This window comes from Camelus ferus, chromosome 14 (genome assembly GCF_009834535.1).
Source record: "Camelus ferus isolate YT-003-E chromosome 14, BCGSAC_Cfer_1.0, whole genome shotgun sequence".
NCBI classification, from domain to species: Eukaryota; Metazoa; Chordata; class Mammalia; order Artiodactyla; family Camelidae; genus Camelus; species Camelus ferus.
This window is the reverse complement of record NC_045709.1, coordinates 35,796,168-35,810,502: the sequence shown is the minus strand read 5'-3', so window position 1 is coordinate 35,810,502 and position 14,335 is coordinate 35,796,168. Positions and strand designations below refer to the sequence as shown.

The 14,335-nt window shown below is 42.9% G+C and overlaps 1 protein-coding gene across 12 annotated transcripts in view; it reads left to right on the top strand.

Moving 5' to 3' along the window:
* Positions 1–14,335, top strand: part of MBNL2 (muscleblind like splicing regulator 2) — a 149,268-nt gene that overhangs the window by 85,879 nt on the left and 49,054 nt on the right. For all 12 annotated transcript variants that reach the window (XR_004325892.1, XM_032496752.1, XM_032496756.1 and 9 more), the window contains one exon: positions 12,281–12,445. Coding sequence is in view for 11 of the 12 variants with exons in the window: in XM_032496752.1 (XP_032352643.1) it covers positions 12,281–12,445 (165 nt within the window). In the remaining variant the exon portion in view is untranslated. The remainder of the gene's footprint in view (positions 1–12,280; positions 12,446–14,335) is intronic.

Genomic DNA, 14,335 nt, shown 5'->3' with positions numbered 1-14,335 from the left:
TGTCTCCCCAGTGGATCACAGGGCCCAGGCTGTGGGCAGGGTTTTCCAGATGCAGAGGCCAAGCAGAGCTCTGGCCCAAGGAAGGAGCCTGGGGTGGGGGGTTGGGGAAGGCAGTTTCTCCGACCTTGAACTTGGAGGTGAAGAGAGAAGCCCTGTGGTACCCAGTGGGTGAGGAAGGTGAAGGGGAAAGCAGAAAGTTGGGAAGTAGGACAAAGCAGTCATCTAGCCATCAAAACAGGGACACTGAGTTGCCATCAGCCAGAGGCAAACACCCAGCCTCAGTTTGGGACTTGTCCTGGGAACAAACCTGGGAGAGAATGAATGAGTGATGTGGTCAGAAGAGTGGGAGCAGGGGAGACCTGGGCTGAACACCGCAGGCCTCTTCTCTGCACCCTCTCCTCTCTGAGTGTCCCTTGGTGCATCAAAGTGCCTGTGAAGGTGCCCTCGCTTCACAGAAACGCGCATTAACCTTTTTAAAAGCAACTTCAAAATGCTGGCCAAATTTACACATTTTCTTTGACTTCCCCCCTGCTTGACTGAACAATTCCCCACCCCCCTCCCCCTCCCCCCTGCACCCACCTCTTCCATGCCGTTTTAATATCAAGGACAATTTTTATCAAGTCTTTCTCTGTAATCAGGATATAAAAATTATCCCAACATTTCTCTTTGAAAATGGATCTTCAGAGACTCAGTAGGCCTTTATGCATTACTAATAAGTTCTTTAGTGAAACATTTTGTCTTTTACTAAAATAAATCTCTCCTATTAAATCTTCCGTATGAAAAATCTGACAGCGTTTAAGCTGACTGGTTTCATTTGCAGAAAAATCACTGTACTCGTTAAGGACTTGGGAGTTGTCGTAGTTTGTTTTTGATAAGACAAGGGGATCTTGTTACCTGAGTTCATGAAAAAGATGAGAACAACCATTTGCAGAGCCAGATCTTTGTGTCAGAAGACAGCGTAGTGTTTTGCTAGTGTGGCCGCCAATCTCATGAGAAAAATACATCGTCCAGTATTTCTTACAGTTGACTGTACCCATTCCCCAGGGCTGCTGTAACAAGTACCACAGACCAGGTGGCTTCCAACACCAGAAATTCACTCGCTCCCAGTTTTGGAAGCTGGAGTCTGAAACCAAGATGCCAGCATGGCCATCGTTCCTCTGAAGGTCTAGGGGAGGAACTACTCCAGGCCTCTGGCAGCCTCACAGTTTCCCTGGCTCAGAGACAGTCGTCTTCACGTTGTCTTACCTCTGTGCATGCAGTCCCTGGGCCTGAATTTCCCCTTTTTGTAAGGACGCCAGTCACTTTGGATTAGAGCCCACCTAGATAACCTCGTCCTACCCTGATCACCTCTCTTAAGGCCTGTCTCCAAATGAGGGCGCATTCCAAGGAGCCGGGGCTTAAGACATCAACACACCTTTGCAGAAAGACGTAATTCCGCCCAGAGCTTGGCCATCCAGTGTCAGTCACCTCCCTCATGATCATTATTACACACGGCTGCCCATTCTGTTCTAAAACAGATCTTTTGTATGTTGAGCCAAAAATCTGTTACCCCATAGCTTCCCCCACTGACAGCAAGGGGTGAGAGAGAGCACTGTTTTTAGTAATGGGGACCAGGATGTAGCCCTGGCTGGCTTGAACAACACGGCCTTGAAAAGTGTCTGCAAATCTTGCTGCGCTTCATTTCCTTACTTCTAAATTGGAGTAATAGATTACAGGAACGCTGTGAAGCTGTAATAAGATACTGTGTGTGAGAATGCTTCTGAAGGTATATAGGACTGTTCCATTGGATTTCAAGTTTCTTAAAAATAGCTCCTCAGAGGGACAACGGCACAGACTGCAATCCAGCCCGGCTCGAATGCCCAGCTCCTCCACTGACTACCTGGATGGCTCGGGAAGTTATTTCCCCTCTCTGTGCCTCCCTTTTATCCCTTAAAATGAGGATATTAACAGTCCCTCTGTTAAGCACTTTTATTGAAGATTAGAGTGTGATTTACCAAAAGCACTTAGAAACTGCCTGGTCCGGGATGCGTGCACTATTATATAAGTCTTAGCTATTTTTGCTGAGGGTAGGATCACATCTCAGTACCCTGTGTGCAGTTCCCTCCCAGTTTCTGGCCTAGAACAGATGCTCCACAAAGTTTGTTGAATGAATAAAGGAACAGACAACCGTGGCTCCTGCCTTCAGGAGCTGGATGCAATGAGCCCTCCCTCTTCTCTGTAACCTGCTTAGCTTCCCCCCACCCCAACCCGCCGTGCAGGGGCCATGTTCCCTCCTCCCCAGGCTGTGCGTCCTGAACCCAGCGTGGCGTCCTCCTGCTGCGGCTCAGTTTGCAGGTCAGCCCCAAGCCAGCAAGTAATCCAAACCAGACGGAGAGGAATGTGCTTTTCTTTGTTACTAAAAATGAATGCGCTCAGAACAGGACTCTCTCCCCTTCCATATCCTTCCAGTGCTTCTTCACCGCAACATCCCTGTTTTCCCAGTGTTCCCACCCCTCCCCCCCCCCGCCCCCCCCCCCCCCCGACGTTTTCCTCCCCTTCCTGCTCATCGCTTCCCAACACCCGTCTCCATAGTTCGCCCACCCCTTCTCCCACCTCTTCCTGGAAGCCTTCCCAGCTACATACCAAGCAACAACCAGGGCACTTTGGTTTTGTCACAAGTATATTTATAATCAGGTGTGAGATGTAAAATATTTTAATATAAATTCCTCCCAAGCGGGCAGCAACCAATCAGAATGCACCAAAGCTAGGTCAGGGAGCACCACCCCCCACACCCCACCCCATCTGCTGTGCCAGATTTAACTCTTTCATTCCTGGGATCCAGGAGGGAGAGGTGGAAGAATTTGGGGGAGGGGAATAAAGTGACCAAGAAGTGGGGAAAACACCTGACCCTCGACTGATGTGGGACAGTGACTGTTTTCTAGGTGGAAGAGAAGTATTCCGACCCACTAAATGTCAGACTTGAAAGCTAATTGTCTACCTGTGCCTAAATTCCAGGAAGTCCTCTGTTGGGGTAGGCGATGCACAACATGGTTTTCAAATCAGACTGAAAGAGACTAGACGATAACAGAAGGTGTATCATCAGGTTTGTGTCTTTGGATAGATTTTACTTATTTGGAAAATGACCAGCTTTTGATCATACAGATCAACTGATGATCATAAAAATAGTAGCCAGTGTTTCCTAAGCATTTACTTTGTTACAGGTGCTGTGCGAAGGCCTTTATAAGGCTTCGGGAATTCGACCTCCACAGAGTGGTTGTGAATTAGCTTGGCTTGTTTTAATTTTCCCAATTGCCAACCCTTACTTCTCACCCACTTACCTCCACGTATACCCAACTAAATAATCCAATAAAGATCTTAGTCTACATGTGGTATGTCCCTTCCTCCAGAGTCATCTCTGGCCCCTAAGCTAGGTAGAGTTCCCTGCAATGTATTCACACAGAGCCCTGAATTCACTCACTCTGTGTTTTGATTGCCCATTTGATATCACAGGGCTTGGCATGTGATGGGGCTCAGTGAGATTTGCTGGAGGAGAGAAAGGAGGACAGTCATTGGATAACATGCACTGAATGCCCACTCTGTGAGGGTCCCTGTCTTGTGGGCTTTGAGGAAAAGCATGAGACATAGACCAGAAAGCCCTGCCTTCCCCACAGGAAACATCTAATGCTGTGATGGTAATATTTCATAAGAGTTTCTGTTTCACCCACAGCCATGGCGATGCACACATTTATGCATCTGATGCCAGGAAATCTAGATTCTCCAGAAATCAAACAAGGACCAGCCCAGTTTTGTGTTACGTTGACATATTGCCACCATCCACACTAACCAGTGTACCTCTGTGACTCAGAAGACATTTATCATTTTGTTAAATACAGTTATTTTTGAATGAAGCATCTGATGCCTAGAAATTAGTTTCCTTACATCTCTGGAAACCAGAGGGACTATTTTTGGCCTCATTGATTTCCCTTAACTGGCACATTTTCAGTTAACATACAGTCAACAGGATGGCTAAGCCTTATTAGTAACGACAGGGCTTGGGCCCTCAGTTAAACTGGCAAAAAGCTCTTTCCAATCATAGAACACAGCAGTATGAGAAACTTAAACTGCCCAGGCTCAAGGACAGAGGAAAGGACAGAAGTCGAGGAGAAAAACAATGAAAAAGGCTTCTTCACATAATTGGAGAATCAGAGGAAGGAGCGATGCTTAGTATGTTTTTAAGTGTACATGAAAAAATAAACTTGAGTCTTAATGTTAATTAATTAATTAGTTAAACTGCCCAGGCAGCCAAAATGCATTTAAAAAAACATTTAAACGCGTTTTGAAATGACAAACTACAAACAATTCACCCTTTTTGCCTCTCCTCCCCATTTATTAATTTATACGTTTCTCCTATTTAAAATGGTCACAGGTTAGCTCTCAATGGCACATGCCAAGTGTGTGAAGCAAGAGGGCAGCTGCCTTGGCACGATAAATATGAGTCCCACGTCTGCTCCCAAAGCACTGGTGATGGCCCCAAGGTTTTCCAGCCTCTCCCAGGTTAACAGGCAGCCCTAACAGAAAAATGGGCAGACTCGGAGGCATTTGCAGTTTGCCGTAAGGAAGGTGCAAGCACCAGCCTCAGCTCCACAGTCGAGGGCAGGATGTGGGAAGATGCATTACGCCTGTTCGTGTGACTTTGTGGGGAGAAATGCAAACTAAACTACGGTTCCCATTGTGACCTATGCCATCTACACTGCCTGACTCACCCTTCTCCTTATCCCCCCCTAAATTCAGTTGTGCAGTGATTGGCGGTGAGTAAAATCAGAGGTGTTGGTAACTGCCTCACAGCATCTGTGATTTTCCCTCGTTTACGCATCCGGCTGCTTCTCCGATCTTCCTTGTGTTGTCCTGCACAGTTCTTCTGTATTGTGGAAGCAAAAGAGAAAAACACTCAAGAAAAGAGAAGTTTGTAAATGTTCCCCTTTTATCTGTCTTTAATCAGTACGATATTTTATGCTATTTAGCAAAAGAGTATAGCATATATAGACTATAAGAGATGGAGTGTGGTATAAATTGAACTAAGTTACTAATAAACAGAAAGCGTTTATTATAAATTCATACATAATATTGATGATATGGGCAGTTGTTCATTTTGATGGGACTTCTGGTTGTCACTGGCTTGGAGTGATTCCCCAAATCTAGAGTTTCTTCTAACTCTGGTGCCTTTATGTGGTTTGCATTTTATTTGCTGTGTTATGTAGTTGGAACTAATAATGCAAGGAGCTCATGTAGTTCAGTTAGTTTATTTAAATTCAAAAGAAGCCTGAAGGCCTAATCTCTCACTTGCCTTAGAGGAGAGCTATTTCAGTCCCATAGTTAATGTTATGAATTAAGCCCTGGTGTAAATAACCATTTTATTCCCCTGCACTTTTACTTGCCCACATCCTTCTGGAAATGTGCTGGAAAAGGAGAAGGTTCATGCCAAATGTTAAACTTGGCCGTTGCACCTGACTTAGACCCATAAAAATGATGAACCAATATAAATCTGCTCACCTGCTCAAATCTAGGTCATTATTTTATTCCCACTTTCAAAAACCTTGAGAGATTTTGAAACTGTAGGGACACTGAGGTTGTGAGCATCTGATTCACCCGCCAGTTTAATCACTTCGAAAACATCTGCTAAATGACTTACATGTCACAAGGACCAAAGCAGTGGTCTATCTGATTGAATTTTCCACTTGCAAGCTGTGTACACTGTCGGTACTTAATAAATCCTCCTAGACTTAATCGATTTTGACTTAATTTGCCACTTCTGCTGATGCGCTTCATGCCTCGTCTGTCACAGACTTCTCACAATTCTCAGAACGTATTGGGACTGTTGCCAACATATGCCCCTGGTGTCACTTTTTACTGTAACGGTTGGGTTATGTGGCATTCTCCTTTTACTAGATAAGGAACATTCGAGGGGGAATTAGGTGTGGAATCAACAACGTATAGCGAAGTATGACTTTCTCAGAGCAACTCTGGTTGTTTCTCAAGCTCTCACAGCCATTAGGAGTTGAGATACAGGAATGTGATCATTCCCATTTGACAGATGAGAAAATTGAGGCATGGACTATTATAAATTATTTGTAAAAGTTCACCTAACCATTTCGAGATAAAGCCCCTACCAGAATTCCAGGATTTTCCAACTATAATGCGTAGCTGCTCTACACTCTACGTTAGTCACACCATGTTAATCAGCCCTGGCAAGTTTCAGCAGGAAAGATATCAAAGAAAAACAGACACAAGGCTCGTCTGAAGGGAGAAATGGCCAGTGTTGGCACTGGTTGTGAGAACAAGAATAATAAAGTGTTAAAGACCTTGTAGACAGGCCAGAGAGGAACACTGTGATAGAGAAACTGAGCGAGTATCAGGGAGGTTGATTTTAATCCCATGTGTTTTTATCTACTGTGCAGAGAAAATGTCAGTAATAGTAATATTGAGGATGATTATAATGTTAATAAAAACTTTAGAGGGCTTACTACATGCCAGGAACTGTTCAAACACTTTACATGCATGAACTCTTAATCATTACCAAAAGTCTACGAGCTGGGAACTGCTGTTAGCCCCATTTTACAGATGTGGCAACTGGAGGCCACAAGGTCCCATGGCAAGAACAGCAGAGCCAGACTTTGAGCCAAAGTAGTCCAGTTCCAGAGACTGTTCCCTTGACCAGTAGTTTAGACTGCTTCTCCCGGCAAGGTTTCAAGATAGAACAAGTTTCAGGAATATTAACTCCAGGATGAGAGCATTCGTCGTGGCATCAGGATTTTGCTAACTTGGTTGCACGCATGTGGAATGCAAGGGACTCTAAGAGGTTCTTCCATGGCTTCCATGGAATCCAGAGCAGGCCCCTGGGCCCAGAGTGTCCCTGCAGGCCGCTGTGGGAGCCCACGCTCCCTGACCCGAGTCTCAGAACTGGCGTGCTCCACTCCAGAGTGTGGTCTGTTCCCTTGAAAACTCCCAAAAGGGCATTTTTAGAATCTGCAGATCAATGGCCTGGCCCTCACCAAGAAACAATTCAAATTATCCCTGAGTAATACGGCAGGGGCCTAGTGTCAGCTGGAATTATAGATCATACAAAATCTATTGCTTTTCCCATGGAAAACTAATGGAATATAGTTGTCTGTTAGCTATTCCTATGGGCAAAAACTCCTATTGGCAATCCCTTTAATAGTCTCCTCATTGTCTGTTTTCTTTTTTGCTTCCATACTTTAATTGACTTTTTCAATTAGGAGCATACTAGGAAAAGATTCTAAAAGTTACTTGTTTTAAAATAAGCAATTAGAAAAATCTCATTTTCCAATTATGCTTTTTCTTTCTCACACCAACCTGCTTCTGAAATCTTTTCCTAGCCAAAGCTGCGTTTATTCTCTCCCTTGTCGTGTAATGTAATGACCATGTAATTGTAATAGCTCCGATCTGTTGTTCTGCCAAGTACATATTACAGCAATTTTAGCATCTTTCTTCATCCTGTTGAGAACCAACGTGAGTATTCTGTATTAGAATCTTTCATGGTCACTTCTTTTAATAAACTTAATTCAGCTTGAAATTCTTACTTGCTTCTAACCATCCTCCCTAAACTAAATGTTCCTAGAGTAGAGATTATTTTGGGAGGTAGAATGAACTGCACAAATCCTATGTAAACTACAACAGAATTCTGTTACTGTTTTTAAATAAGCAGATTCCAAACAATGCAAACTGTAACAAAAATAGAGATAAAAAATTTAACAATCGGGGTAAGAATTTTATATTTGGATTTTAAAGCACAAATCTGAGTCCTTTGTTACCTGGTTCCGGTCTACTTCTTCCTGTTTTATCTCTTATCATCCCCGACTCCAGCCCACACCCCCTTCTGTATTCCAGCCTTGAGAAACTTCATGAAGGTCCCCAGATGGTACATTCTTCTAGCACATCCTCTTCCTCTTATTCTCATTTTGTATTCTACCCCCTCACACAGACACACACATTTCACTTACCACTCACTCCCTTGCCAAGTTCCTTCTTATCCTTTAAGTCTCAGTTTAAATGTTACTTCTGAGAGCCCTTCCCTGACCCGCCTCCCGCCCCCGTCTCAGTTCTGACCCTTTCCCACCATTCTCTCTCAGTGTTTGCTTCCAGAACACATTCCCCAATTTGTAATTATACATGTATCATGTCATTATTTGGCTAATGTCTGTCTTCCCTACTAGACTGCAGGCTTCAGGAAGGGGTCAGCGTATCTCGTGTTTGCTCACCTTTAGTTAACTAGCACTTGGTGCAACGTCTGGCACTCAGGAGGAGCTCAACGAATATACGTGAATGAATATATTTCCCTCGCCCGGAAATCTACCAAGAACAATGGCGAATGTGGTCCAGACCACCTGTCGTTTCTATACCTCGTGCGTCCTGCGTGGGGTGAGCTGAACCCCTGGGGGCTGCAGTCTCCACATTAGTCCCTGGAGTAGGTGCGTCTGTCTGGACTTCTCCGGGGCTCCTGTTTTCCAGCTTTAGAAGGTTCTTCACAAGGACTCTGGAATGGCACCCTCCCACTCCATCCCGCAGAAGCTGTGCCAGTCCCCTTCTCCAGGGGCTGGACTCTGCCTCTCTTATCTCTCCGGAAACAGTGTTTAACCAAGGGAGGAAGAGTTAAAATAAAACACAAAACAATCCGAGCAGCCACAGGAAGACTTTTCCAAGACATTTTTATCTTTATTTCTTGGACTAAAATTGGGAGACTATTTTTGACACCTCTGTTTTGTTTCAGAACGATACACGAAGATGCTTTACATTTCTGCTCACTGCCCTTTCCCATTTGGTTTTGACAACTTGCTTGATAATCAGCAGTTTTTGTGCATTGACGCGTATCCTGACAAATCTTACGCCTTAACAAAAACTTCCTTACAAATTGTTTACTTTGTCAAATAGTTTGTTATATTTTGACAGTAGCTTTTCCTTTAGGATTTGAGAGTCCTATAGGATCCCTTACTAAAATTCTGCTGCCTAGAGTTTCCCAGGACTTGAATTCATATGCCTCAGACATCAATGCTACACCACCTTTCAAAATATTAATACTAGCTTGAACTAGGTCTGTCTCTTTAAATATGTACAGAAATATCTTGTAGAATTAAAAATAATTTTAAATATAAAATACTTGAGTAAGTGTAATTAAGTAGCTTTTATCATGTTTTGAAATGAAAATTTACTTTGTGGGAGAACCAAAAAGCCCATCAAAATACAACTAAATCTGTAATCCTGAACTTACTGTAAAGAGAATGTCATTTACAAATATTTCTTCTTTCTATGGTAATATTAACAACACTTCCGTGCTTGCGTGCCAGGCATATCTCTAAACCTTGTGTCTGTATTAGCTCATTTAATCCCGCGACAGGCCTTAGAGGAAAACACAATAATTATTTTCATTAATTAGTTAATTAATTAATTTTTTTTCAGAGCTGAAAAAAACTGATGCCAAGAAATGCAAGTAATTTTCTCAGTTACCCAGGCAGGAAAGGGCAGAGCCAAGTAATGTGCCAGGCTTCTGCCTCCAGAGCCCGTGAGCCTAGCGACTCCCTCTCCCCATACTGATAGAAAAACCCAGGCAAATGATCTGTTGCCATCCCCAAATCCTCTTCTATATTCTATTATTTTTTTAATTGTATTAAGCATTCAATTATTTTATGAAGGATAATGCCAAATTTTCATCCTCCTTGGATTTTAATTACTGCTAATTAATAGCTTGATATAGTGATGTAATTGAGTCTGATAAACCTACATTTGGAATCCAGCCCCGACTGCTTACCAATTATATGACTTTGGAGAAGTTACTTCATCTTTCTGAGCCCATTTGCTAGTTTGTAAGAGCTGTTGTAAGGAGAAAATGAAAAAATCATGTATAAATTGTCTGCACATGGGTAATCAATAATATACCTTACTCCAAGCGTGTAAGGACAGTGGGAAATTACAGTAATTCTCATGAAAAAGAAGGTTCCATCAATAAATTCCTAATTCGATGTTATGAATCATGTTCCATTGGCTGAAAATAGTTTATACAGTTCCTTAAGAGCTGCAGTTGTATCAGGGGATAACGGCATTTGCAAGGAAACCCTATTTTCCCAGGCTAATCGAAGTTCTTACATGCAGCTACAAAGCATCACATTAGAAGACTAGTGATCAAATTGACATTTATATGAATTTATATGACGTTTCACAAATTTCAGCTCTGCTCTGTGGAACTCCACTCTCCCAAAGCCCCACATCCGTCCCGTAAGTGTACCTCGTATATATGAGCCTTTCTGAGCGCCAACTTCCAAGCGAACTGATTGTGCTTACAGAGTTTGGGTTGAGGTTGTCAGAGAGGAGACTGGGACAACTCATCCTCTATACAAGAAATGGCTGCTCTGTTCAGTTGTGCCCCATGTTGCTGCTGGGCAGTGGCTGTGTCCTGTATCACATGACCACCTCCCATGATAGATAACAATGTATCTGGGCACCTGATATAAAAGCAGCCAATCCAGAGACTGGTCACACACCTGGGTTGTAGGAGCTGGCCCAATCTGAGTGGGATTTCTTGGAGATTTGATTTTAGCAAACCCAGAGACAAAGGCAATTGTCAAGGGAAGGCAGAAAGGGAAGTAAAATAAAAGGTGCCTGAAGTAGTTGGTAGGGCTGGAAGGAGTCTAAGACACCACAAAACAATGAGCAAAGTGAAGTTTAGATAAAAACTTTATCACCCAAAACTACAGAGAGAAGTAGATGGAGAGAGAAAGAGAGATTGCTAGACTGCTTTGATTTGGATTATTTTAAATTCAGGGTCCAGGCTGCCTGTATTTTTACAACAGACATTCCAATACTTGACCTAGGATGTCCCTTTCATACATTAGGAAGCTGAATGAAACATCCTCAGTATGAATGTGAGACCAAGGAGACATGCTGGCCTTGCCTATTGTGACAGAATTACTTGAGCACAAATGTGACCAGTGCCTTCTGATGTCCCCAGTGCCTGCCTCTGTGTCGTCCCTGCAGAGGGTGGCTCAGCCTCTCAGGCTGCTAACCCTGGGGCCTTAGGACAGCATCGGTCGATGAGCACAGAACCCCAGGACTGAGCCCAGGACCACTGTCTGCCCGCTCCAGGGAGGGGGTGGGGGACTCACACTGGAGAGGGAGCCTGCGCTGCCAAAAGTGCAGCTGAAATTAGCAGGAGGCAGAGTGAGAACTCCAGATGTTTAGAATTAGGATGACTGTAAACAAATTTGTTTCCCCAGATCTACCCAGCTTGCTTTTTAAAATTACTTTTATATCTGGTAAACAAACCCATATTCTCTTTTCTTGGTTGCAAATAGACTAATTCTTTAGGGACTGACTGTCCTCATACTGGTTAACACTGTTCGCTTTTCTTTCTCCAGAAATTGCATAATTCACACAACAGCATGATTCTCTCAATTGGTAGTTTTCAAAACTTGGGAATTCAGTACAAACACTTCCATTTGCAGTAGCTCTTCGAGACTGGTTTTATGCACACCTGTCACCTAATTAATTTTTTTTCATTTTGCCAACTTTACCATCCCAATGTTACTTGAGCCGTAAACAATCTTCACTGTGTCATATGATATTCATTTTTACACAACTGTCACGAGAGTGGGGCGGGGACAAGGGGCAGCAGCTTTCATGTAACAAACTAATCCATTGCAGGTGGTTATCTGAGTTTATGCCTGGAATTTTCACCTGTGCATCTGTTACTAAGAAATGGCCACTCCTATATCACCATGAACTGCCTCTTCTTCAAGGATTTGAGATGTCTTCAACCAACCTGGAGCACACATTTCAAGAAGTTCTTATTACTATCCCCACTGCACTAATTTGGCACATAATTATGCATATTTTCTCATCACTCCAGCATGCACAAACCAATGTTTAGCACGTTCAAGGCCTCCTTTTGATACATCACAATAAATATGCACCTCTGATTGCCTTCCATGCTGCCAGCAGTGTCTAACTCTACTCTCAGCAGTCACATTATTTTGGTGTCGATTTTCAGAGTTAGAATCCATTGAAAGCAACAACAGCACCTCAGGAAGCTTCTCTGGTCAACAGGTTTGAGCAAGGTTGATAGTCATCTTATGCCAGATTTACTCCTTGTATGTTCTAGCTCTGTTGTACATTCCACATATGCGCGCACACACGGATACACACCTTTGTATGTATGGAGTCATTGTGAAATGGCTGACAGAGTTGAAAGCTACTTATAGCAGTCCTAAAATCAAAATTTTTTCCCCCTACACAGGGCCGTTGTTCAAGAGAGAACTGCAAGTATCTTCACCCTCCAACACATTTAAAAACTCAGCTCGAAATTAATGGGAGGAACAATTTGATCCAGCAAAAAACTGCAGCAGCCATGCTTGCCCAACAGATGCAATTTATGTTTCCAGGAACCCCGCTTCATCCAGTGGTGAGTACACTGCCTCTAGTGATGGGCTTGATTAAAGTGTGGGTACAGGCAAGGCCACATTGACCTGAAATGACTTCCCTCTGCTTGGTCTCTTTGGCTACAATTAAAGCAAATAGCTTTGAAGCTAAATAGATGCTGAAAATAGTGGAGGTGGGGGTGGGTTAAGGTTATTTAAATGGAGAAATGCACGTGGAAACAGGCAAAGACAATTTCCAATCAATATCCGGGAAATCTGTGTGACTCCAACTCTTTCTCACCAGTAAACTCCATATCTGAACCATCTTAGAATGGGAATAGTTCTACTGTACTATGAATTGATGATCTATGCAAAGGAGAGGTTTTGATGCCTAAAACATTTTTAGCCACTTAACAGATAATTTCATGCAATGGTATCATTTTAAGGGTGGGAAAAACGAGAAACCAGAGAAGTCAATCGATTGACCCAATGTCATGCAGCTAATAAGCTGAGGGGCTGGGACTGGAACTCGGACATCTTGACTAGGGCGCTTCCCGTAGTCTGCTCCACGGGAGCCTGACGGCAGGCCGGGAGGGCTGCTTTAGCCGCTGTAGCCGCCTGGCGCAGAGGCCTGCACAGGGTGTGGCAGTGGCGCCCAGTCTATGAATATGTATTGTGTAATACTTTTCCCTGACTTCACAGTGTTTGAAAGTACTTCCTTAAAGGTCTAGAAACTGTTTTAGGAATGAGGCCCTGGGAGAAAGGAGTGCGTTTTTGGTTTTAGTGGATTTCGTTTACATTTGTAAATTATTTGTCAAAAACAAGCAAATTAAAAAAAAAACAACAAAGCCCACGAAGTGAGTGAAATTTGCTTTTTTGTAAAAAAAAAAAGTACATACACAAAAGATGGTTGTTTAAAAATCAGTCTTTATTGTATGAAAACTCTATGTTATTGAAAGCTGCTAAATTGAAAAGGATACTTACCAGGGAGTTAAATTTTCTTATTTTGTTTCCAGTAGGGAGATGAGATGGGGAAGTTGCGGGTGGTCCAGGAAGAGGGGAGAGAATCTGGGCAGACTGTTAGCAATTCTGCTTGTCTCCAGGTTTCTGCTCACGAATGGTGGCACAAAGGAGCCAAGAACCAGCAGTTCTCAGAGTAAAGAACGTGCCGGTGCAGGGACCCCAGGATAAACCAGATACGGGCTTTGGGGTGTAGACAGACTCATGGAAAGGGCAGAGTAAGGTTCAGGCCTGGGGAATTCTGATTTTGGATGAGACAGGAAGGGCTGCTTGGAGGAAATTGTAAATAAATACCACCCAAAGGATTAGCCTAGATGCAAGGACAACACAGGTAGGGTTCTGAACACGTTTAACACCAAATATAGGCATTTAAGTGCACCTGTTTAAAACCACTCACATGTATAATTTATGGTTCTATTAATACACACAGATAAATGTTTATTAAATTACCTAAATGCTAAAATAATTTATATATATTAAGTAATGTCTATGGGAATAAATTTAGAACCACCTAGATCAACATGGTAACAGCGCATTATGCCTCCCTCATTATAATCATTCACTTCTTACTTATTAAGAATTTGTAAGGATTGACCCTGGTGCTCAGTAATGGCAATATTCATAAGAAGATTCCATTCCTGTTGTAAACTATTCGTCAAATTTTTCGGAAAGTTCTGTTTACGCGTTGTCTCAAGTATTAATTAGAAGATAATAATCATGATTTCTCTGTGAATATTACACTTAAAGATTTCAATAGAGGTCTTTACATCGCAAGAAAAATTGGAACAAAAAACTGTGAGAAACTTAAAAATCATTAATTCTATAAACAAATAACTTCAGAGTCTGAGGAGTGACTTAGTGACCGAGTACAGTGTAGTAGAACAGGTAATAGCCCTCAAAGGTGCCTGGAATGT